The sequence below is a fragment of the Bombus flavifrons genome, chromosome 2 (genome assembly GCF_040668555.2).
Source record: "Bombus flavifrons isolate JBK064 chromosome 2, iyBomFlav1_principal, whole genome shotgun sequence".
Taxonomy (NCBI): Eukaryota; Metazoa; Arthropoda; class Insecta; order Hymenoptera; family Apidae; genus Bombus; species Bombus flavifrons.
In genome coordinates this window covers 900,669-926,000 of record NC_138443.1, presented here as the reverse complement: position 1 = coordinate 926,000, position 25,332 = coordinate 900,669, and the positions used below count along the sequence as shown (strand labels likewise).

The 25,332-nt window shown below is 36.6% G+C and overlaps 2 protein-coding genes across 2 annotated transcripts; both read left to right on the top strand.

The window, feature by feature from the left end:
• The first annotated feature begins 1,991 nt into the window (after positions 1–1,991).
• Positions 1,992–8,716, top strand: me31B (ATP-dependent RNA helicase me31b). Its single transcript, XM_069127198.1, has 7 exons — positions 1,992–2,189; positions 2,324–2,530; positions 2,629–2,800; positions 2,881–3,031; positions 3,122–3,317; positions 3,440–3,610; positions 3,757–8,716. Exons 1-7 carry the CDS (start codon positions 2,049–2,051, stop codon positions 4,051–4,053), a joined length of 1,335 nt encoding a protein of 444 aa, XP_068983299.1. The 5' UTR covers positions 1,992–2,048; the 3' UTR covers positions 4,054–8,716.
• Positions 8,717–12,500: 3,784 nt separating this feature from the next.
• On the top strand, positions 12,501–18,040 carry LOC138189570 (leucine-rich repeat-containing protein 24). The gene has a single exon (XM_069131598.1). The coding sequence runs from the start codon at positions 13,659–13,661 to the stop codon at positions 15,639–15,641; it is 1,983 nt and encodes a 660-aa protein (XP_068987699.1). The 5' UTR covers positions 12,501–13,658; the 3' UTR covers positions 15,642–18,040.
• Positions 18,041–25,332: the final 7,292 nt, after the last annotated feature.

The window sequence follows — 25,332 nt, the reverse complement described above, 5'->3', positions numbered from 1 at the left end:
TTATTTGTTAACTATACATATTCTTTGAGAAACAAAGTCTCATTCAAAGATATTATGTAATTCTATATTTACTTTTATTTGAGATTTTATGTAAGTAGTAACAGTATTAATTGAATTTGATTTATTTACCGTCGCAGCTTTGTGGCTCCCCGTAACGTTAATTTTACGAATGTTACATATATATATATATATATATATATATATATATATATATGTATACACATGTATATAATAGCCCATCATAGTCTTATAACTCCCCGTAATGTGAATATTGGCACGATAAATATGAATTGTACAGTAACGTAGTCGAGACAATGAATAAAGAAATTTTAGTAATAAATTGATTGATAAGTATCATAATGAGTGTTGAGTAGTTCAAATCTTAATTAATCGGGTTTATTTCTCAATTATTTAGAGCTCCATGGGTAACAACCCAAATCCGAATTCCCCAGACGAACACAATAAATATACCGATAAATGTTGAGGCACGAAAACCCAAGTGATACGAAGCGAAGTTTTCTAAAAATTATCAAACAAAAGGAAAATAATAAACTAGCTAACTAACTAACTATAACGGTAAATGGATCGGCATTCGATCGAGTAAGTTCGAGATACGATACGAGGTATGATACGAGGTACGATTTAAGAGTGCGCCTTAAAGCCTCGCGTGAAATTAGGCGTCGTCATCGATAGAGTGCGCGCAGTAATGTAACGGTTTCTAACCTAAGTGATTTTACTCTTTCATGGCGCATGTCGTGTACGTTCAACGAGGAATAATTATCACCCGCATTTGACGCAGTGCGTTAGTCTCATATTACTAACGGAAAAGAACGTAATATAGTGCCGCGTATTACGCGATACGCTTTCCGAGCAAGTAATCCGTGTTAGTGCTCCGTAAGAAAGAACGCGGCGGTTAAGCACTGCAAAGAAAACTTGACATTGGAACGGCCATTTTGGCGTGTTGTTTCCTAATCGAGTGCTCAGCTCAGCATCGATATCCATCCATTTTAAGGCAAGTAGCTCTGTACTATATAAAAATTTTGTTAAACGAATGATTTTGCATTTAAGGGAATTTCGTTTTTCGTTCGGTCGTGTACATATATTCAGAAAGATTTTGGACTTGTTCTATAGAAAAGAATTGACTTTGCACAGATGGTCTGTACTCTGTTTTTCATCCTGCTCACAAGTATGTCTGACGGTAGTAACGTGATGTATTAACATCGACCACCAGATCAATCTTATTAGTATATTGAAAGTATGCCGTATAAATAACATGCGATTATAATATTAATTACGATTTTCTGTTGAATATGCATATGTATAATATATAAAAATGTTACCAATATCTTAAACTTTCCGAATAAATTATCTTCGTTTTTCTCATGGATGTGATATATTTGGTAAACTTCGTTTAATTTACTTCGTAAACAATTTTGTGTATTGTAATTGCTGTTTTTGTTAAAAGTTATATAAAGATTATGAAATTCATTGAAATGATTGCAGTATTAATGTTATATTAATTTAGGCAATGTATTATAATTTTCCAAAATTCCGTTTTATGATATTATGTTTTCATTTATAAATTTAATTTCATGTTAATTCATAATAATTTTATAACGTTTTAAATGTTAATGGTGTTGTGAAATCGATATGTCTAAATGTAGTATGTATATGTTCTTCAAAATTCAAAGTTTTTCTAAACAATATCAGTAGCCAATATTGAACTGTTAAACTTCCTTATAAGGTTGAAATACATAAAAACTAGTATTCTTCCAATCAGTATACCTATGATGTTTACATTCTATTGTGATCTTTTCAACAGGTCACATATATTGATATTGCTTTTTGTTCTATGAACGTGTTAATGTTCCATTTATGTCTTATACTCGCAATTTCAAGTAACTTCATGGTAGTGTTTATTGTTTATTCTATTATAGTTAAACAATTAATTGTGTAAGACATATTTATTATATATTTTAAGTAAATATTCCATTTATAAAAGAAAATTTATATTTTTAGGAAATAGATAATATTTCATCATTTCCAAAATGATGACAGAAACACATATAAATTCCAATCATGTCCTAAATTCTGGTTTGAATACCAAATCAGAAATAGACAAAATGGACGATGTGGGTTGGAAAGCCAAATTAAAAATTCCACCAAAGGACAAACGAATTAAAACTAGTGTAAGTTATATATTATAATCGTTCTAACTTTACTTTAGTTATACTTCATTCACTAATAAAATTCTATGAATTTAGTTATTTTATCTATTTCTGGCTTAAATTACTAATAAAAATGTTTACACAAAAATTTTTAGGATGTTACTGATACTCGTGGCAATGAATTTGAGGAGTTTTGCCTAAAACGAGAATTATTAATGGGCATCTTTGAAAAAGGTTGGGAAAAGCCTTCCCCAATTCAAGAAGCCAGTATTCCTATTGCATTATCTGGTAAAGATATCTTGGCCCGTGCAAAAAATGGGACTGGTAAAACTGGGGCCTATTCAATTCCAGTGCTAGAACAGGTTTGCATATAATTAATTGCTCTAATATAATTAATTATGTTACTAAAATGTTTCATTGTGTTAACTTTAATATTATTATTATTAATATATCACCTTAGGTTGATCCACGAAAAGATGTGATTCAGGCACTAGTACTTGTACCCACTAGAGAGTTAGCTCTTCAGACATCGCAAATTTGCATTGAATTGGCAAAACATATGGACATAAAAGTAATGGTAACTACTGGAGGAACAGACTTACGGGATGACATTATGAGGATTTACCAGACAGGTTTGTATTTAATGTATCTTTTTATAAGAATTAATTATAAAAATTAAAAATATTTTACTTATAATGTAATTCGTTTTTAGTACAAGTAATAATAGCAACGCCAGGAAGAATTCTTGACCTTATGGACAAGAATGTTGCAAATATGGATCATTGTAAAACTCTAGTTTTGGATGAAGCAGATAAACTACTGTCGCAAGATTTTAAAGGAATGTTGGATCATGTCATTTCCAGGTATATATTCTAGTATATAATTATTGATGATATCTTTTTATATTATATATATTATTGTACTATAATTTTTATTGTCATGAATATATTTAGATTACCACATGAACGTCAAATACTGCTGTATTCAGCTACATTTCCCCTGACAGTGAAGCAATTCATGGAAAAACACTTAAGAGATCCATATGAGATTAATCTAATGGAAGAACTCACATTGAAAGGTGTAACACAATATTACGCCTTTGTACAAGAACGACAAAAAGTTCATTGTCTTAACACACTGTTCTCCAAGGTAAGGTCATTTGTAAGGTCTGTTTGTTTTATATAATATATTTAATATAAAAATTTACTGAAATAAATTCTATTTTTTTCTTTATCAAGTACTTCTGCCTAATTTATTTTTTATTTTTCAAGTTGCAAATAACACAAAGCATAATATTCTGCAATTCAACACAACGTGTTGAATTACTTGCAAAAAAGATAACAGATCTTGGATATTGCTGTTATTATATACACGCGAAAATGGCGCAGGCACACCGAAATCGCGTGTTCCATGATTTTCGAGCAGGACTATGCAGAAACTTGGTAAGTGTGTAAAATTATTATATTATTAACTAAGTAAATTGTATGTGCTTATTGACTTTTTTTTAATGAAAAAGTTATCGAAGTTTAATTACAATGTTTAATTTTATGGAAAAATTTAAAGTTATATATTAATGTATTATCTATAGGTGAGCAGTGATCTGTTTACTCGTGGTATTGATGTACAAGCTGTGAACGTCGTTATCAATTTTGACTTTCCAAAAATGGCAGAGACATACCTTCATCGTATCGGCCGATCAGGACGATTCGGTCACTTAGGTATAGCAATTAACCTAATCACGTACGAAGACCGTTTTAACTTACATCGTATCGAACAAGAGCTTGGAACAGAGATTAAACCTATTCCAAAGGTAATAGATCCAAGTTTGTATGTAGCAAGACCAGAAGACAATAATAGCATGGAAGAGGGTAATGTGTCTAAGTAGTTTCGATACATCATCATGATGATTATATGCGCTCAAAGAGTTTGAAGTGTTAAATGGTGATTGTGTGACTCGTACATGTAAGGCATACATTGCTATGCTTTGAACTCACAGAGTGAAACATTATTTCAGTCTGAAAAGTATTGTCTGGGGTGTTTAACAGTGTATAAAGACAAAACAGTGCTATGAACATTTAGATTTAAAAAAAAAGTGGTCTATATAGAAAAAAATTGAAAATTTCAATTAACATCATACTAAAACGGCGAAAACATGAATTACTTGTAAATAAGGCATACTGAGCATGAAACAGTGAACTCAGTGAATGAAGTGATGCGAATGCCGGTGCGAGTCATTCTTTGTACATAAATACATATAAATGTACATAATCTAAAGTGCGCGCCAGAGTCAAGCCATTATCAAGAGCACAACATGTAAACAAATAACATGAGTAACATAATAATCATTACATTTTACCACAAACTGTAAATATTACATGTGAGTATTCATCATTTTAATAGTAAATTTTTATACAATGGCTTCATACTTCCAAGATTTTTTTGTTCCTTAAGAAAAATGTGATGGGATGTGTGATTTAAGAAGAAACACAGCATAATGAGAGTAAACTACAGTTTAATGCTGTTTGTATCTGAATACCATAAATGAATCCATATACCCATTACTTTTGCATTACCATACTTTACATATAAATTCTTCTTAAATATATGATCACAAATTCTAAATATTATATCGATCTTAATATTTGATCATGGCTTGATTTTGCTACCTGTCAATGCTGTCATACAACTCTGAAATTCAAATCACTTTTCAAAAAAGGCGAGATAATCTTTTTTCTTTCTGTAAAGTGGTAATAGACTGTTTTAAACTTAATCTGATTTTTTTTTACGAAATTGTGATTGAGAGTCAGAGGTTGTAAAATTGACTAGTTTTATATAATTATTTTTTATAAATAACTGGCTGGTGGCATTTGTCGAAGTTAGGGATTCTATGTAAGATGTCTATTGAATATTTGTGTCTACTGTAATTCAAAATTGTTCCACCAATTGATATATGAGTAATGACATTATCTAGCAAGGATTCTTTGTTACATTTAAGACACATTTTAGGTAAAACTACGAATATAAGCAAAAATGTACATATTGTAGCATAATAACAATATCATTTTCTGCAACAGATAAAGACAACTGCCAAAATATAATGGAACGTCAGCATGGAATCCCCTTTTATTCTTGGTTTTTTTCTTTGATATCTGTGTACATGTTAACCATATAAAAAGGTAAAAAAATGTAGACGCATGTAAGAAGTAATTTTCCATAAAGTAAATTTCTATTGTTAATATTCTCCCATGAACGAAAAAAAGTGCACCACCAGCCAAGACGACCTAGGTTTATGGAACGAAATGTGTATACATTAATAGGCAATAGTAGCATATTTCATATTTGAAGCAAAAAATTTCAATGAGAGATATTAATGAGAAAAAGGTGATGGAAAACGGTTTGGAATGCCTTTAGACTTATAATATCAGTTTTGACGGATATTTTGCTTCTGCGGTGGAGGAAACAGGAGAGATGTCCTATGACGATTAAGATCTTGACTGCTGGAATGGAGAGTTAGTATAATATAGTATGATATTAAAAGTATTTGAAATTTTGCTTTAATACAAATATGGAACTAAACTTAATTTTGAATATCCATCTAATAACGCGATGGATTTTTATATGTGCAAAATTTTTAAATCTGCATGAGATAAAACATTAAGCTTCCTAATCAATATAGTTCCATGTAATGTCAATATAAAATTAATATGTAATTATGCTTATTACTTAAAAACTTTGACTTTTAATTTAATATTTCGTATAGATGACACATATAAATACAATCATAATGAGTACGAATATTTGATACAAGAGTTCTATGCACTGACTCGTACGCATATCAAAAATGAAACGAAAAATCCTTTTCGTTCTCCGTTTTCATTGCCCATAATAAAATTTAAGCACGTTTTTAGTGTATGGGGTAATGCGGTTTTTGCACAAAACATTTTATATAATTCTGCTCTATGTAAGAAAGAGAAAATGATATGCTGTGAAATTATTAATTATCTGACGTATTATAAATTCTCTCTTGTATCCGCTATCTGAGCATTAATGCTGTGATTTAGTATTATAGTATTAAAAGCATTAAAAACCGTTTTTCTGTGCTGACACAAATTATAATTTCATACGTACGACGTTTCAATATTAAAAATGTGTCTGTAAACGCACGTATCAGGGTGCAACAGCATTATCTATCGATTTACACTTTTTTGCCAGTTTGAGAAAGAATGTGATTTAAGAAATTCGTTTATTATAGAAAATCTCGAAACAATTGAGTATAAGCGCGCATCGTATTGTTGCAAGAATCAGGCATTATGATGCTTGGAACGATAGAAAAAAGAGCCAGTTAATGGTAGAGAATCAATGTGTAAAACGTTCTTTGCCATGTTGGAATATAGATTCCAAAGTGGAAAGAAAAAAAATTAGTTACAAAAATTGGCGGTGATTTATTGAAATAATTACGTAAGCGTTGTATTTATAACAGTTTGGAGAGAAACATATAGTGTTTTTTTCATTGTGGCTCTATCTTTTTACCGATTATTACGTTTTTTTTCATATACGAAGTTACTTACGCTGAGAAAGAAAGAAGAAAAAATGCATTTTCACCAATTGGATATATTGCATACAGTAAAATCGTATATGAATTCCGTTCTAATATTATATTGTAATCCTTTTTTGTTTCTCTCGGTCTCATTCTTTCATATTTTATTATTTTCTTCATACGGAAACATGTAATTCAGTAAGTCGGACAGTATTTTGGATAATGTCAGTTCTAAAACTAAAAAGAATACTCCTACATATTCACCACAAAAATTTTACTTTTGTGTTATATATATTTGTGAAAGTTCTATTATGGTTCTTTTCGCGAAGTTGTACAGACTAGGAAGACGTTCGTGTGTTCTTGGTCTTATTGACTTATAATTTAAAGCACCATTAGATCCGATACCGGAATATTTTGTGAGATATATTTTAAATCAATCTTTAAGAGAGTCAAGAATGTGCCAATGAGGAAAGAAAGAAAGAAAAAAATGTTCTTAAACACGCTGCATGGAACTGTGCCTAATAATTTTACGTGCATCTTGATTATTTCGTAAAATATTGTATACGTGTGTATTTGTTTATTTAGCAATTTTGCAACTGTGTCGAGCTATAACGAAAACGATAACTGTTGCAACATAAGCGAATCATAAAACATGTGACTAATTGGGAATGGTCATTATAGTGTTTATCTTGACTCTTTTGAAAGACTGATATTCGTGTGAAATAAAAGTATAAATCTCTAATAGAAGCAGGGTGATAAAAAGAAAAAAAAATTGCTGAATGCAATGCTATGCGTATAGACTGAAGGAATAAATATATATTTGTTTTGTTCTATTATTGAAACTACATCAAGTAATCTTAACTTTAAAGTTACGTCATGCTCCATGTTGTACATGGAAATTGAATCTGCAAAACCATAGAATGCATGTAATACATATATACATACATGTATTTCTTTTTGAAGCGTTTATGGGATTGCTTGTACAAGAGTCATATAGTAACTTTGTTCTTCACCATCTTGCGAGTGTTCCCTCATGTCTGTCGCATAGATAATATTTCCAAGTGAAGTTCCTATACCTCATCTTGGAGAAGGAAATACCCTTGATGTGGAAACAATTGTGTGAGGGCACCTTTGTAGCGATGTGTTAATATCTGGATTATGGGATACGTAAGGGAGAAACCCTTGTCATCATCTTAAGGGTTAATAATAATCTTTAAGTATATACGATTCACTTCGTATCTGTAGTGAAGGAAATAACATCTTTACGAGACTGTGGAATGTTATATTCGTGAAACAATCTCGTACCTTCGTTGCAATTTTCATTGGTTTTAACAACCAATGCCAACGAGCTGCAACACTATAAAATAAAACATACTTTCACAATAGGCGAAAAACATATTTGGTCTCGAACGCGCGTCCGAAAAGTATTTTGTAGTCCACGCAGCTCGTTTATAACGTTGGGACAACATCTCCAACAATCCGTGCAGAGACTATTAAAAAGAAGAAGAAGGTGAAAAAAAAAAGAATTCGTAAAAAAAAGTACCGTCAACATTCTATTTATAACAACTATGGTAATTCATTTTCCAAAATCTCATTTTAATAGTATCTGAACGTCGATTATTCCTCAGCGACGGTACCTCGAAAGAAACACATATATTTTGCAAATTGTACCCTTTTCCGTATTGTTCACAAACAATGCAACAAATTCTTCATGACACGTTCAAACGGAATTGGTTTATCCTTTGACAAAGAAAGAGAAAGAAAAAAAAAGAAACTTTTGAAATACGAATTCTCTTGTAAATGCAAGTCGTACAATACCGTATATTTGTTTCTAATGTTTTATACATGAATATGTGCACTTTAAAACTTTTTCATTCGTAAAGCAATAAGTGTCATATATTTTGAGACAATCGCACGATATTGTTCGGATTGCATAAAATTAAAAGATAAAAAGAAAATAAAAAAAAAAAAAAAAAAGAAAAGAAGAAAAGAAGAAAAGAAAAATGAAAAATCATAAGAAATCGTATGATCCTTATCTGATCGTATGTGTTGATCGAATGTTTTTTGTATCTGAAATTTTTAAGCATTTCTGTAACTTGAGAACACCACCCCCTCTGTGTTGTTATGTACGTTCGATAACGTGAAATTGATCGCGTGCGAAAACAGAATCGAAGAAAAAAACAAAAAGATGAGATTATCTGTTATATATCAGGAACATAAATTGTTTATTTCTCAATTGTAAAGATAGGTTTGTGCCTGAATTACGAAAAGAACCTTTTTTATTTGTTTTTCATTTCTGCAAAGCACAGACCCGATCTGATGGAAAAGATTAAAAAAAGGAAACAATAAAATTAAACGGCATGTCAATGAATTTTGTTTTCGAAAGGAACAAAATAGCAAAGAAAATTTGATCCTTAATAAAATTTCCGGTTCAGTATACCACGTATATTTTCTTTCCAATCTGCCCTATTTAAATTAATCATAAAATAATATTGACATGTTAAATGTGTAAAAAAATATACATACAAGCATGTGTTTTATACGAACACAAAGCGGATAATTAGAAAATAATCTCTACGTGTAATTACGTATAGCTGAAGTGGGTAATCTATCCAACGAATTCAAAAATATCGTGGCTAAAGCTAGCTGTATCAGAACTAATCGTACAAGCATTACATTTATCTTTTACGAATTTTATCAGCTGCTATTGTTTGTTTCGCTTGCAACAAGGACGAAGAAAATCAAAGATTCGGACGATCGATATTACGTGTCGTGGTCAATGGGAGTGTTCTAAATTGAAAAATTGGAAATATGTGAATTTATTACTTATTTTATATTATCTCGTATAATAATATCTTTTAAAGGGAGTTGAAGATTAAATCGCTTAATGTCGTTGAAAATAATATTTTCTTTAATATACTAATCTCAAGATTTTTCAAACTTTGTTAGTTGGATGTTTTACGGGTATAAATAAAAAAGAAACATTACGCAAGCATAAGGTTTGATCGTTTGAATATTTATTAAAAAATGATGACACAAGTATATAATATAAAAAATATAATAACCAATTGATTTTATTACTGTGTGAGTTTCCTATTTTATATGATAATAAATTCATCGTATTTCATTGTCATAATTTAATAGAATTTCTTTGTTTTTTCATGGAACGATTTAGTACCGAGATAGTACCTACGCAAACACAAATAATCTACGAATAACTCGAAACGAAAGCCGTATAATATAACTTAAGTTTACAGTTACAAGAATGTTTGAACTCGTGTCTCACAAGATTAGTGATCATCGATCGAAATTAGACTAGAAGTTTCATTCACAAACGATAAATCCTCCGAACTGTTTCGCGCGATTAATCAGAAAATATTTAATGGCGCTTGCTAGGATCACTCGTGTCCTCTGATCGGTCATGGTCGAACGGGAATATGTGTTGGAAATATAATTCCTGGTTAGAAGCGACAAATATTGATACGATCGTGCAAATACAATTCCATCCTTGTAATTACATTCATCTATCCATATAGTATAATCGCGAATCTCTGTTACGGATGATCGACACGACAGCATACGAGTGTACACAAACGTGCGATCTACCGATTGCTCTTCAGAGTATATATAAATTATATCACTCTGAAGCATTCTTTTCTTCCTGGAACACCCGTGAAAGACATGAAATAATACTATCAGCGATCCAACATGACACTGGTGTTGTAGCAACCAATTAACGGCCGTCTGTGATAAGTGTTCACTCCCTGATCGTACTTATCGTACGATTCACGCGTCGTAAATCTACGAAACAGTCGCATTAACGCTCATAGTACACGCGTGCCGAGGCGTCGTGACCGGTTGCAGGGAAGAGGGGTTGCTTGAAAAATGTGGCGAGCAAGCCAAATCTCCGATAGAGTCAGCAGCGATTCGACAAACTCCCACGGCACAAATCCAACCGTTTGGTCGTCTCCGGCTCGATGTTCTTTTTTTTTTCTTGCGAGGCTTCCAGCTTCGATCCGGCAGAGGGTTGCTTTTGCGGAGAGCTGATGGAAGACGAGGAACGGCAGCATAGTTTCGGATAAGAATTATATTATCGGCTCGTTGGTGCGCTTCGAACGAGCGCTATTGATTTTAAGTAATCGCTTAAATAGCGTCAGTGGCCTGTGCAACGGGTTGCCATCGAGTGCAAACGACAGAGACAAGCGAAACCCGTGCCAGAACTTGCAATAGACGCCGTGTTCTTGCCTCCGTGGTTTCATTTTCCATTTAATTCGTCTAGTTCGACTTTCTTTACAATTTCTTTACAATACTCCTGTCTTAATCGAAGAAGCTATCTGTATATATGTGAGATTTGTCGGCACTGGACAAATTGATAGAGGTTCCAAATCGAATCTCGCATGGGTACAGGAAACAGGAAGGGACTCGCGGAGATGCACAGGAGGGTGAAGGGTGTATGGTTGAATTCTCGGAACATATTGGACAGACATCGAACGTCTTTACCGGAGGGTTCTTTGAAGGCTCGCGTCCATTAAGGGTGCATTACGCGAGGGCGTACGAGCGAGAAGGCACGTGCACTTGTCGCTTCGGACGATCAATTAACCCTAAAAGGTCCTTTAGGGAAAATTCGCCGGCTATGTACGTATACGTATGTACATATGTATATATGTGTAGTACATAATGGCTGGCGCCGTTTACCGTCATCCTCCGTCGCAATGTCACCTTTACTCTCGTTGTAGGCAGATTTAGCGTCCTCCCTCTGTCTCCAACCCTCGACTTCTTCGAACGAACCTAACTTTCCTCCGCGGAAGGAATACCTCCATTTTCCGTATAATTTCCACGAGAGATGACAGAAAAGGAAGGAGATTCTCTGGACCGGCGAAGAGGCAGCGAGCCGGCCAGGCGGGCCGATGGGGAAACACGCGCAAACTTCTCGAGAATGTAAACGCGAGCAGCGAAGAATCGCGTTGGTGGAAGAGAGAACACGCGAGCGAAAGAATGAAAGTAGAAGGAGAAAAAAAAATGGGGGAAGAATGACTTTTCCAGGGCTCTGTGATTGTAGCCGGAAAACGACGCGAGGAGAGAGAGACCGTCTGTGGCGGTTGACGGTAGCCGATAGACGATATCGTAACCACCGTTGCTGTTGTCGGCCTTTTCTCTTTCTCTTTTCCAGCCGCTTCCATTGCATCCACCCCTCTAGCAAGCCAGCCGTAATCTGGCAGTGCATTTAACCACTTTGTGAAGTAGCCGTATATCTCGCCACTGTGACGTAGCATTCGATACGTCGAAAAGGGTGGTTGGAGGACTGTGGGTGGCACAACCATGACAGGGAAAGAGAGAGAGAGAGGGAGGGAGAGAGAGAGAGAGAGAGAGAGAGAGAGAGAATGTGCGAGGAAGAAACGTACGGGGGTAAAGTGGGAGTGAGGTCAGGAGACTCGGTAGGAAAACGTGGAATAGTTTGGGGAAAGAGGAGCCACGGCGCGGCAGCGAGAGTATCTAGTGGCTAGTAGGTTGTGCGCGCGCCCGTACACCCGTGTACCCCATTTAGAGGGGTGGAAAGCGCTGGTACGAAGGTGGGGTGGCTCGTGCCCAAGAGTAGGGAGTAGAAACGATCCCTACTACCCCTCTCTAGCCGGTTGGGAAAGCGCACGAGCTGTGTCTGGTTATATGGGAGTGGCGGGGGTTGTGGGGGGGGATTTCATAAGGGTAGAGGGGTTGGATAGGGGTTCGAACAGAGCTGGCTTAGGCAAGGGGGTGAAGGATGCTGGTGGATGAGACTGGAGGAGAGGAAAGGCGCCGTAAGGGGTGCTCGGAATCACGGTGGTGGTGTGTACACCCTGTGTATATAGTCTGGCCAGAGTGGAAGAAGGGTGCGCCCTACTTCGCGTCGGCGTTTTCCCTCCTGGCAGTGTGCAACGACGTATCGAAAGAAGGACAGAGAAAGCGAGCACAGGCTGTCTCTCCGGTTCGGTGCCGGGCTTTTCATAGTCTCATTTCACGACGAGCGTCCGTGCCATCGGTTCGAGTGTTTTGCGCGTTCGACGAATATCGGGAGTGAGAGAAAAAAGAACAAAGAGGAGAAAGAAGGAAAGAGGTAGCGAGAATCGGTTGGGAAAACAGAACGGGGAACGCGAACCAGCGAAGATCGCCTGGCACGGACAACGCCTCGGGCACGGAGCAACGCGAGAACGAGATAGGACTTCGGTCTGTATCGCGAGTATATTTGGTGATTCGCGTTAGTACGCGTCGTCCAAGGTGGTGGTGCAGAGTACCGTCCGTCGACGGTGGTGTTGTTGCCGTTATTGGTTCTCATCGATGGTGAATCGTGGAGTTGGTTTTTGTCAGCTTCACGGCAAGTGCACGTTGATCGACGCGTTTACGTAAGAACGACGGACGCTCGTGGTGTATGCTTACTCGTACGTGCTCGTATGTATCTCAATGTGCGCGCGCGCGTGTGACAAGTACCGACAAATACGGGAAGACGAGTCAGGGAAAGAGACGGCGGAGGTTTTCGTCGATTCGTGAGTTTGCCGAAAATACCAATTCGGTCAGCTTCGATCATCGCGTATCCTTCGAAGATCAAAGGAGAAGTATTCGTCATCGTACGTCGAGCGGTCGCCGAGTCGACGAATCAGAAGAATTCACGAATGGACGAGCCGAGACCGTTTAATCCCGACCCTCTCGTTTGCATAATTAGCCGTGCTGCACTGCAACAGCTACACGGAGAGAAGGGTTCGCGTAAACTTTGTTATAAAGGCTGAGGTGGCGGTCGTATTATTCGACGATACGAGGAGGAGGAACTGAACGTGTCGTTAGAAGGAGACGGGAGAAGGTGAGAACAACGATCGAAGGTGTCTCGCCACCGAAGCCTACTCGAAGAAGGAAATGGAAAAAATGGGCGTAAGCTTGTTGACAGAGTATTTTCTCGGGAGAGCGAAAACATTCCTCGCTTATTGATGCGCCTGGCGAGGCTAGCGTCCTCGAGCAAAATAGTCGGGGCGGATAGCGTTTATCGTAACCAGGACCAGCATTCGACAATAATAAACGTGTTCGTCATGGAAATCTCGGTGTTCTTGTTTTACGTGACGACGTTGCTGGGCATTGTGACCAGCGACAAGTGCGCTGTCGAGTGTTCTTGTAAGTGGAAGAGCGGGAAGCGCACGGTCGAGTGTGTAAATCGTGCCCTGACTAGCATACCGGAGTGGATCGATCCGGAAACGCAAGTGTTGGACACAAGCGGTAACGACATTCGGACCCTGCCGAGTAACATCTTCAAACGTGTACGTTTGACGAATCTACAGCGTCTCTACCTACGCGAGTGCCGTATCGACCGAATCGATAGCGAGGCACTGGCTGGCCTTACGAATCTAGTAGAGCTCGATCTAAGCCACAACCTCTTAACGGTGGTCCCTACTGCAAGTTTCTTGGATACACCGTTCCTCAGGGATCTCGTACTGTCCAACAATCTTCTCAAGAGGATTCACTCGCACGCGTTCAAGAGTACACCGAATCTGGTCAAGTTGGATCTGTCTCACACGCAACTGGTTGAGATCGAGGCGAAAGGATTCCGAGGCTTGGAACTGTTGGAAAGTTTAAAGTTAAACAATAATCAGTTATCGACCCTTCATCCCGGCACATTCGAGCCGTTGAACAAACTCACGAGCATAGAACTTCACGATAACCCCTGGATCTGTGATTGCCATTTACGCGAGATGAAAATGTGGCTCGTAAAGCACAATTTGCCGACCCTTCAAGCACCCCTTTGTCACGGTCCGAAACAATTATTGAATCGTACCTTTACCGATTTGAGTATCGACGATTTTGCCTGTCGACCGATTCTCCTGATAGCTAGTCGCTACGCCGAGGCAACGATAGGCGAAAATGCCAGTATTGTGTGTCGAGTTAGTGCGATACCACCGGCCAAGGTGAAATGGTATTGGAACGGACGTTTGCTGACCAACCATTCGGCATTCAGTGGGTATCAAAAGATTTTGATCTTTGAGGAGGGTCAGTTCCGGAAAAGAAGTACGCTAGTGCTGACGAACGCTCAGGAAGCGGACTCTAGCGAGTTCTACTGCGTGGCAGAAAATCGTGCTGGTAGCGTCGAGGCGAATTTCACTCTTCACGTATCCCTGAGAACCGCTGGCATGTCTACTCTCGGTTCCGGCCAAATCGCCGGTATATCCGCCGCTCTGGTCGTGCTCATTCTCTTTATACTCCTTATAATTCTCGTGTTGTTCATTCGTTTACGAAGAATGCCGTTGAAAGACGTGAAGTCGTCGGTTCCTGCGGAAGGGGTGTCCGCCGATAGTACAGGTGGTAACAACGAGAATCCATCATCGGCAACGTCGACTACTCGCAGAAAACACGAAGAAATCGAAACGACGTCGTTCGGTGTGGAATCGAAGCCACCGGTGTCTTTAAACCTGAGCTACGTTCAAAGACCTCAAGCAGCGGCCTTGCAAACAGAGAACGAGTACGGTTCGATCGGTCGTTTCGATGATCAGAGCCAACAGCCCTCTGTGATGGTTGCACCGGGTGCTTGTTTCTCTTCCACTACGTCGCTGATGCCGATTGACAATCCTGATCTTATCAGGGACACGCGACGTGGTTCGGCGGAAGACATCACTCCTTACGGCGGAGCGGACTATAGTCGTATGGAAGTGGTGGACGACGCGAAGATCCTTTACACGAGTTGTATGTGGGAGGCGAGGGATACGTGCAGAACAACGGTTCCGATGAGCACGTACCCTTCGAAGGAAGCCCTAGCCGTAGTGGCACCTATGGTCGAGCAATTTCCGCCAGGGGCGAAGCAACTAAGAGTATGGCAGAAGGGAGTTCCGGTTTTGCCACCGGTGTCTGCGTTGAAGCGTGTCCTTGGCTCGACGCGTAGCTCCCCCGACGAGGGTTATCAAGAAGGGACCGGAACCGATGTCTAGGTACCGCTGCTTCATTACTGTGACGCCCGGCACCGTTACCTGGAGCTTCGTAGACGCCACCAGGACGACACCGACTGCTGAGAGACGTCCTGTCCAGTGCCGGACGAGCGGTAGTGAAAAAGAAAGAAAATTCTCGATTTAATTTAAATATCGAACTCCGTCGCGGATATTAACGTGATGGACTAGGACGTCGACCTGTCACGTGGATTGCGTATACATAAAACGTATAATATATACATACCACATGTTACACACTCGTACATACGTATATATAGACAGAGAGAGTGATCGATGAAATGGTCGAGATGTATTCCGTATGTGGATATACATACGTATAGAAGGGTGGCAGACACCGAGAATGGGAAGTCGTTCGGCCGACTTGGTGGAAACAAACGTCCACTTGTCGCGAGATTTACGTACAGTGGTCGATGAAATAGTTGAAGGTGCCGTCGTGACTAATGCATGGAACACATAAAACGAAGAATCTGTCGAGGACTCGATCGATAAATTCCGCCATCTGCCAGTTCTTAAAAAATAACGCTGGCTTTCTAACCTCCAAGAACTTTTCATTTCGAAGGTTTTCGCGTCCGTTTTGTGTATCCAACGTGTAGCACGATAGGAAGAATATCTTATTCGACGTTCTAAATGAACGGAACGGTCAGCGCGATCTGGTAAGAACAACGACGTCGTTTCGGTGGTCTTGCAGTACAATGTTGACGGCTAATACTTTCTATATGAACGATTAAGGGATATTCGGAGGAAGAACAAAAACAAAAAAGAAAAGAAAAAGAAGCGAAAGAGAGATCATGAAAAATGGAATATAGTGACATAACGTTTAAAGATACGGTTTAAATATACCGTTTCTTAAGATAATGTTTACGAGAAGACTGCAGTGCATGTTCCGAAGGATGTGTAGATAGAGACAGATACGCGAGAGAATAATTTCTATTTACCGTGTGTGTTGGCTACCGTGTATACTACACACGTGAATTTTCTAGTCAATTTGGAAGGTGTAATTAGACGATGTTAGATGATTTGGATATGTTGTGAGCACGACGACAATACGAGATCGAGAATACGGCCGACGTGCGATCACGCATCGCGGTAACGATGCTCGAAAAATTCATCCCATTTTCCGTCGCGCGTCTAACGATTCGTCGATCAGATAGTTTTTTCATTTATTATTATCATCATCAACGGTACGTACGAATTATGAATACGTTATAATTTCGATAGTCGGAGTAAGATCGAGTATCGAATCGATTCGGAATAACTAACGGAAACGCGACATACGAGGGAAGCGATATTGTCACATCGGATAGTTATTGACGTTCGTGTTCGAGGACGAAAATTCACGGAAACGGTAGAGCGTGAAATATGACGTCGGGTACACCTCTGGATCCGTCGTTGCAATTCTCCTGACGATAAATTGATTTACTTTGCCGTGCGTTAGGAACCATTCAAAATATATTCGTGTAACGACACACTGTCTCTTTCGATATCGATTCATCGAGAAATTTCACAGACCTTAAAAGCGTTAGTATACCTACGTCAATGGTAATATCATGTGCATATATATCAATATCGATACGTCGGTATCGATACATCGAATAATTGCCGACATCGCGAATGATAACAATTGCGAACGTCGCGATACCTCTATCGAACGAGATATCTAATCAACGATTGAATTCGGTGAACAAAGAAAAAGCAAAGTGAGAAAAAAAAGTTCGCAATTCCCAGAATGTATCCGTCGTCGTTCGATCTCTGTCTGTTTTTTTGTATTACCCGGAGCCAATAGAATCAATTACATAAGACTGTATAGTAAGCACAAGAAGCCCGTAAACCAATTGCAAGCGAATATAAACTATTGCTCAAACACTGAAACGAGGGGCTTGCGATTGGTTGACCGGCTCATGCCTCGCGTTAGTGTCTTACGTAAGTGAGTCTGTGTGTGTTGATCTAGACACTTTGGCGGTAAGCGGTAAGCCGAAACGCCAATTGCGAATATCGGTCAGTTATCAACCTGTGTCTGTGTTTGTGTCCTGTGTGTTCCGTGTGTGTGTGTGCGTATTTGCCCGACTATGGTTCGTACGTGTCTTGAGAGCAGTGTGCCTGAATATACGTATTTGAACGTATGTGATAATATGATCCAGACCATGTCTACATGCAGACGTGAGAATGTATGAGTGCACTAGTGTATACGTGTGTTCGCGCGCGGCATCGAGAGATCGAGGGTGAGATAGTGCATGCGGTGCAGTGCTTGCAATTTCTACCGATTGGTTTATCGCCTATCGTTCAGGCCGGCTGCTTTCCTCTGCTCAATGATTCTGGAACCGATCGACGTATCCGTGATGAGGTAACAAAAAAAAAAAAAAGAAAATAAAATACGAAAACGACGGAAAAAATGGAAATAAAAATGCCATGCCAAATACACTGACTGGTTCTATTGAATCGTATATTTTACGCGGATCGATAATACGTGGTACAGGCTGGAGAACACGACAGGACACGTTTCTAGTGGTCATTTTATTCGTCGACGAACGAGTCCACGGGTTTATTGGTTGTTACCCGACCGGTATCTTGGCCAAATCACGGTAATCGCAGTGAAAACACGTGACAACCGGGGCACGAGAACGCGTTCAATGGATTTTACTGGAACGATCTTTATTTCTCTCTCTCGATCGAATCTAACTTTATTCGTTGCAATTCGTAACGAACGTTTACGCGTAACGCGCGTGGATCGTGTTCGAATGGAATTTAAAATTAGGCAAACTAGGAAACTATGGAGTTTATGTTATGTATCTGTCCATAACACGAAATTTACTGTCATGAGAAATAGACACGAATGATTTGCCACCTTTTTCCTCGAAAATACACGGTTAGCATCACGTCCAGAATAATTTACGCGTATCATTGTTTAAAGTGAGCCATAAATGATGTGCATATGTTTAACGTGGACTGCCCTTTGTCCTTTCATGTATTATTTGTACTTGTATGAATATTTGCCCTTTCTCGAATATTCATCTTGTTACGATAACATTATTCCTTAACGATCATTTTGTTCCTATTAGTGTTTTACAATATCGTCTGCGTTATTAAACGTTTATCTATTTTTGTTTTATTATTCGTTAATAAAAAGTTAATTCACGACATTTTATAATACCTTCTAGGAATGATATATAGAAATGTTAATTATTTTACCGTTCAGAGGTTCTTGCAACCGAGTCACGCCAATGCGACATTTAAAGACTACTCGTCCATGCATCGAAAGTAATGATATTTACAGCAGATTGTTTTCATTTACCCGATTTTTTTATGCGTCACTGACACGAAACACCATTTTTCTTTGTCGTTTCCTGCAACGAAATCGATCAAAATCAAACAAATTCTTCTCATGTTATATTTTGATCAAAATATTATTGATGAAACAAACGAATATCAAGTAACCAAATATTTCTCGACATTAGAAATACAGGTATAATTAAACATACAGGCGAACAAAAAGCTTAATATTAAGTTTGCGAAACTATTAATTACAATGAACAACTCATATTATTCGATACTATCATATAGTAATAATTTATTAGAGTATATATATATATATATATATATATATATATCACTCGAATATTATGACATATCAATCCACCGTGTGCCATATTAGTGAAACATATCATGCATTCCTCGATACGATTTATATTTTATCTCAGTGTTTTCCTTCTTCTAATGACCTGTTGTTTGCGCAATCGGGTATCGGAGTTAATTATTTGCAAAGTAACGAAATACGCATAAGCTGACGACAATGAACGTAATGAACGGTCAAATCGGATTTAACGCAAAATAGGCTGGTTCATAAAGGAGCTGAGCCGCAATGTATATTTCGAAACGCAAACGTCACGTGAAATGGAAGCAACATGGTTTATTAATTTCTCAGTAACTATAATTTCACAAATTTGGAAAGTCGACAGAATGAAATGCACCCGCGTTTTCGCTACAGTTATGTCCGACATGCAGTGGTTACACGAAGTATTGGCACAAAGCTTTTTTTTTAGCAGGTTCTACATTTCATTTTCAGAGCTTTTTCAGTCATATGATAGTACCTACTATTAAATGAAATGAAATGTAATATATTTGTATCCAATTAACTAGTATGTAAATATTACAATAAATACATTGCTGTGTCAATACACTTTGTAGCCACTGTGCATATATTTTCGAACCGTTTGACGAAAAACAGCGTTTCATTCTTTTTCGTGTATCGTATCGACGATACACTTAAAAGGATTTTTTCCTTCTAGAATGGAATTAGAATTATACTCGTACTTTGCCTGTAATCTGCACCAATTGCGAGTAAAAGGATGAATGAATAACACGAACAAAAAAAAAAAAGAAAAAATAAAAGAAGGGTTAAAAACAAAAGGTTTGCATATGAACAAATTAACTCAGGAGAATACATTTAGAATTTTGTTTCTAGTCTGTGTAGTGTTTTTCTTTTCCGTTTTTCATTCTTTTTTTTGTGACGGGTACAAATCTCTGAAACACAATAGCGTGCGGTCACAGTGGTGGCTAATGAACATTCACAATACAGCTCTCCTGATGTTACTGCGTACAATATTGCGATCCATATCATTTGAGCGTCATAAAAGCTGACAAGCTGGCGTGTCTGACAATGAGTCGTAGCGGAAAGGTATCGCGAACAATTACTCGAAGCTTTATATTCCCCGAGCGGATTAAGGGAGATATTGCTTCTTCATACGATGGCTTCAAGCACGTTGTTTCAATTTTTTTGTCATCCTCTGCTTGTGTTGTTCGCGTATATGAAAAATTAATATATTGGATGGATTATCTCGTTAACATGTTACTAAATATTACATCTCTTGTATTATATAGGAGAAAAGTACTGCCATATATATATATATTTTTTTTTTTTATTTGTTGCTTTTCACAGAAATAGGACTTGACTTACATATTTCTAATTCTTACTTATTTCCATACTGCATTTAGAGCATCCATTATATTCAAAGTCCTACACCCAGTCTACGTTCCTATCCCAAGCACACGTATCTCATCTTATATCTAATATTAGAAATTTAAATATATATCTCTTTATTCCTTCTAACCATACTATATACAGTATCCTATACTTAATCTATACATTATACACTATTCATCGCATATCAACCTTCGGCTTAGTTCGGTACCTACATATGTTCTTAAGCTCTTTCTAAAACTCTTACCCAGCTTATCACCGCTCCATTTATCCTACTTTTTACTATATCTTCCTTTCTTAATACGCTTAATACGTTAGAATCTAACCTATAGCAGCCGCTTTTGGCTGCCTCCTTCTACTTTCTTTCTCAAGTATTCTGTCTTTCCCACTGTTTTTACATATTCGTTTGCTAATTCATTAATTTCCCTCGCCACCTTTTTTCATTCCGTCCTTATTATAAACAGCTAAAAATACTTCATTCATCCTTACCTGCCTTCGATCTATATACTATTACAGAAAACATTATATTCCGATATTAATGATATTTAAAGCAGCCATTAATTCGTAAAGGATATGGTAAAATCTATTTTTTATGAATTTGAAAAATCATTTTTATTATTATCTACAAATATTTTTAGATTATTTAAATGGTAGGGTCTTTGACTGAATATACAAGAAACGTCGAAAATAAAGATAATATCATAAGTCGAATTTGTATATTTTATTTATATAGTGTTAATATGAATAAGAAGTATTTTATTATCGCCTTAAAATTATCCGCAAAAAACAGCATTCCTTTTTTTGTTATGTAATGCACAACAATTATAGATCACAGTAAATTTATTCCTTTTTAGATTAGACTCATGATTAAGCTAGGTGACTGGACAAATTGTAGAATATCCAATTTAGATATGTGTAATTTATTTAATCTTGATGTATTAAGAAAAATTGAAATATATAAAGATTGTTTTGTATGAAATTATGACGTGACATTATATCTAAAATTGAATATTAAAATTTGAAATACCATAATTATAACGTTGTTAAATTCGCTGAATTCCATTTTGTCCGTGAAATAATAGTTTAAATAAGCAAAATGGTTTATTTATTTAACGTTACAATTAATAATTACGCCTCGATTAAGAGTAATTGAAGCAATATCTTTCTCGCGACATTATAAGATAAATTTCATATAAATTCTATATAAAATATTACAGAACAATTTCTTCCTAGTTCGTGCTTTAGCATTATACTTGCAATGAATACTTTCAATGAAAATGAAAGCTTTTTATGCCACTCGGTTAAATGTAATGTAGTATCGTAAATATATATTGATGATTTATTTACAATGAATGGATTTTACAGATGTTGATTAAACAGAAGAACGATGGTTGTTTAACGTGAACTAATCACAATAACGTACTATAATCTAGACAACTCAATAGTTAATATGCAACTCTCGTCACAACGGATCCAACGCTCTCTCTCTCTCTCTCTCTCTCACGCGGACCACACTCTCTCGACAACGCAACTCGCACTCTCTGACTTCCCGATTCACACCCTCTGGCTTCTCCAGTGGCACTGACTGTTCTAGCATCCCTTTGTCTTTTCTTAGGTCCACCACGCACGTGTTCCGCAACCGCTCGTGGCCATGGTTACGTAGGCCCTTTCTACGAAACTATTCAATTGAAGGACCGACGGCACATTGATGGGCCCGACGGCGCCTCGGCCCTCGCGACATTGTTTATGGTTTACTCGATATCTCTTAGGCCTTTTGTCCACGATACTACAGTAATTTATATTTAACAAGTAGGTGCATATAAAAAAAAGATTACTTTGAGTTATAAATACGATACTTACAAAAGTTCTTTGTAATAAATAACGCTTATTTCTCACTGCCAGTTCAATTTCGTTCTAATAATGTAAGTTTTTCAATTTTATAACTAGCAAAATTTTTGTTACTAACTTACAGAAAGGAAAACGTTGGCCATAAGCACAAGAGTTTACATACGTTTATAAAACTCTGTCTTATCTTTTATTATGAAAAAATTGCTTTCCAATGCAATTTTATTATCTGTTATATATTGATAAATATGTTTTCTTATTGTAATATCAATTAACATTGATTTCCTGTACTGCAAATTTGTTCCATTAGTATGAATATTTATTACCAGACTACACATGTTTACGGAAATTTACATTTTTATGAATATTTTATAAATCTTTGCATGTTATATGTGATCTAAACACTTCTACATTTTAAAATTTTTCATAAATATATAAACCTGCGTAGTTTATTATCAATAAATTCAGGTTATATCTTACAATCATAATGAGAAAGTAGTTCGTGTTAAAGAAAGGATCGCCACGGTTGGTTGGCTGGCTCAATCTTGATGCCGATTACTTGATTTGCTGTTTAAGTGTCCTCCCCATTTACCGAGCAGATATTTAACCATAATCTATTCCGTTAATGTAATTTCACGTTGGCAATATCAGTTCCTAAAACTTTGTTATAAATTTGCTTCGATCATACAAAGCGTATCAACTATGTTAGTTTAAGTAATAACGAAAAGTGATCATGATAAAGAAAGAACATGTAAATTGGAAGTTTTGCAATGACGATGTGATGTATATGATTTTGTGGAAAAAATATATTAAATTGGATTATGTCGATATTGATTCAGAAAGTTTCAACAAATTGTTACTCTTTAATTTCGTGGAAATTCGATTTCGCGCACACTTATTTTACTTCTGTTTTCTTTTCTCACATGTACGTGATGTAGAAAATGTCTATCTAAATAAATGATTATTTTCCGATTGTATTTAAACGTTAACATACGCGATTTTGCGTGAACGTGCATTTGAAAACTTAATGATATTCGGATATTGATAACCAACCAAATATATTATATACAAGTGTGTAGTCAATGAGGAACTTAAATAGATTGAATAAATGGAAACAATTAACGCGTATATTTTATAACAAAGACGGATTTAAAGAATTATTAATAAAAAAGTTATTCAGACAATATTTAAGCTAAGAAATAAATAACATAATTTTATAATAATAAACAGTCGAGGAAAAAATTTTATCGTGTAATTTGTAGAATTTTATTTTCTTAGAAACTATTCAGTACTTTTAAATAATTCATTCAAAATTACTCCATTTTACGTAATAAATATTCAATGAGTTTCAACTTGATATTATATAAAAGCCGCGTCACAATGCGTGTTTTATATAATTGTTCTGACATCCAAGTAGGTAGCTAATAGAATAGAGAAAACTGTCTTAATACGTATACATTCATAAAGTCGTTCGTACATCGTTCATGAAAATTTCTGCATGACATCGTATATATATATAAGAGAAGTTCAAAGTGAAGAGACCGAGCCGACATTGAAGTAGCAATATAAAGTAATTAGGCAAAGTAATTAAGCAAATTCTGTATATCGAGCAGTATGCAATACCGACTACTTTAATTGCTTGATGTATCTTTTCGCGCTTTATTCATGCTTTCCTTCGAACCAGGATTCAGTTCAGCCGTAAATTCAATAAATTTAATTAGCAAGCGTTTCGTGTCTCGGTTGATATTCCAGTAGCGAGCTCGTGTTGTTAGATCGCTCGTATATGATATATTGTTAATACGCTCATAATCTGTTCTCACAAATAAATATTGCAACGCTAAAAAAAAAGAACAAAGAAATCTCGCGAGAACCCGTTTATTTTATGCTGTTAACATGTAGCAATTAACGAGATAGTATAACATAGCAAACAGTACAAAAAATAATAGCTTTGCGAAGTTAATTTCGAAAATTGGAACAGCGATGATCGTTTATAAAAATGATGACAAAATGTTGCTAAGGTGTTGTATTATTTCGATTGTGTCGAAACGAAATAATAGATTATTTTTCTCCAGTCTGTATCACGTGGCATAGCGGAAGAATCGAAGTTGAAACTGAAGGACATTCACACGATTTAATGCTTTCAAGCTATCGAGAAGTAAATAGCCCTTCTAAAGTTCAATAGTTCGCGAAGTTCCTTTCCACTCCTCGCTCCTCTTCTTTATTTTTTCTTCTTCTTTTATTAAGGAACTTGACGTCCAGACTTTTATTGCTCCCAGTGGAGGAATAAGTAATAGCCTTACCGGTAGTTTGATCTTCGTTACCGGTATTTTTTCGAAGAAGAAACTTTTCTTTCCTAACAATCGTGCAACCTACCATACTGTGGCATTTATCTCGACTCGTACTACTTGATCATACCGTTTGATACAGTACAGATAACATTTTACGACTCACGCCGCTGGAAAACAATGATTTCTTATAGGGAGCGTATATCTTCGTGACAAAATTTTCAACATACATTATAAATACATATATACATACATACATACATATATAACTTCCACACACATGTATATTTGAAACGTATTAATGACCATCGAGAACGAATTATTAACACATTAAAGACCGTTTATGTAATATCACTTTTTTTCATAGCTAAAGCATAGCCAATTATTGATGAATTTATTTCATTTATTTGAATTAATAAAGATAAGCGATGCAAAGAATATTTAAAAGTCGCACTTTTTAAATACTCATATCTTGCCCTAATTAAAGAAGGTTTCCCATTTTGGGATTTCCATATAGTTATCGACAGTTATATATCGGACTGTTCCCTCCGTCTTGTTTCTTTATGAT

Bases quoted from the DNA above. Each gene is read 5' to 3' on its own strand.
- LOC138189570 (XM_069131598.1), top strand. From the start codon at position 13,659: ATGCGCCTGGCGAGGCTAGCGTCCTCGAGCAAAATAGTCGGGGCGGAT.
- me31B (XM_069127198.1), top strand. From the start codon at position 2,049: ATGATGACAGAAACACATATAAATTCCAATCATGTCCTAAATTCTGGT. The intron at 2,531-2,628 runs GTTTGCATATAA...ATATCACCTTAG, and splicing joins CAATTCCAGTGCTAGAACAG to GTTGATCCACGAAAAGATGT. The intron at 3,032-3,121 runs GTATATATTCTA...GAATATATTTAG, and splicing joins TTGGATCATGTCATTTCCAG to ATTACCACATGAACGTCAAA.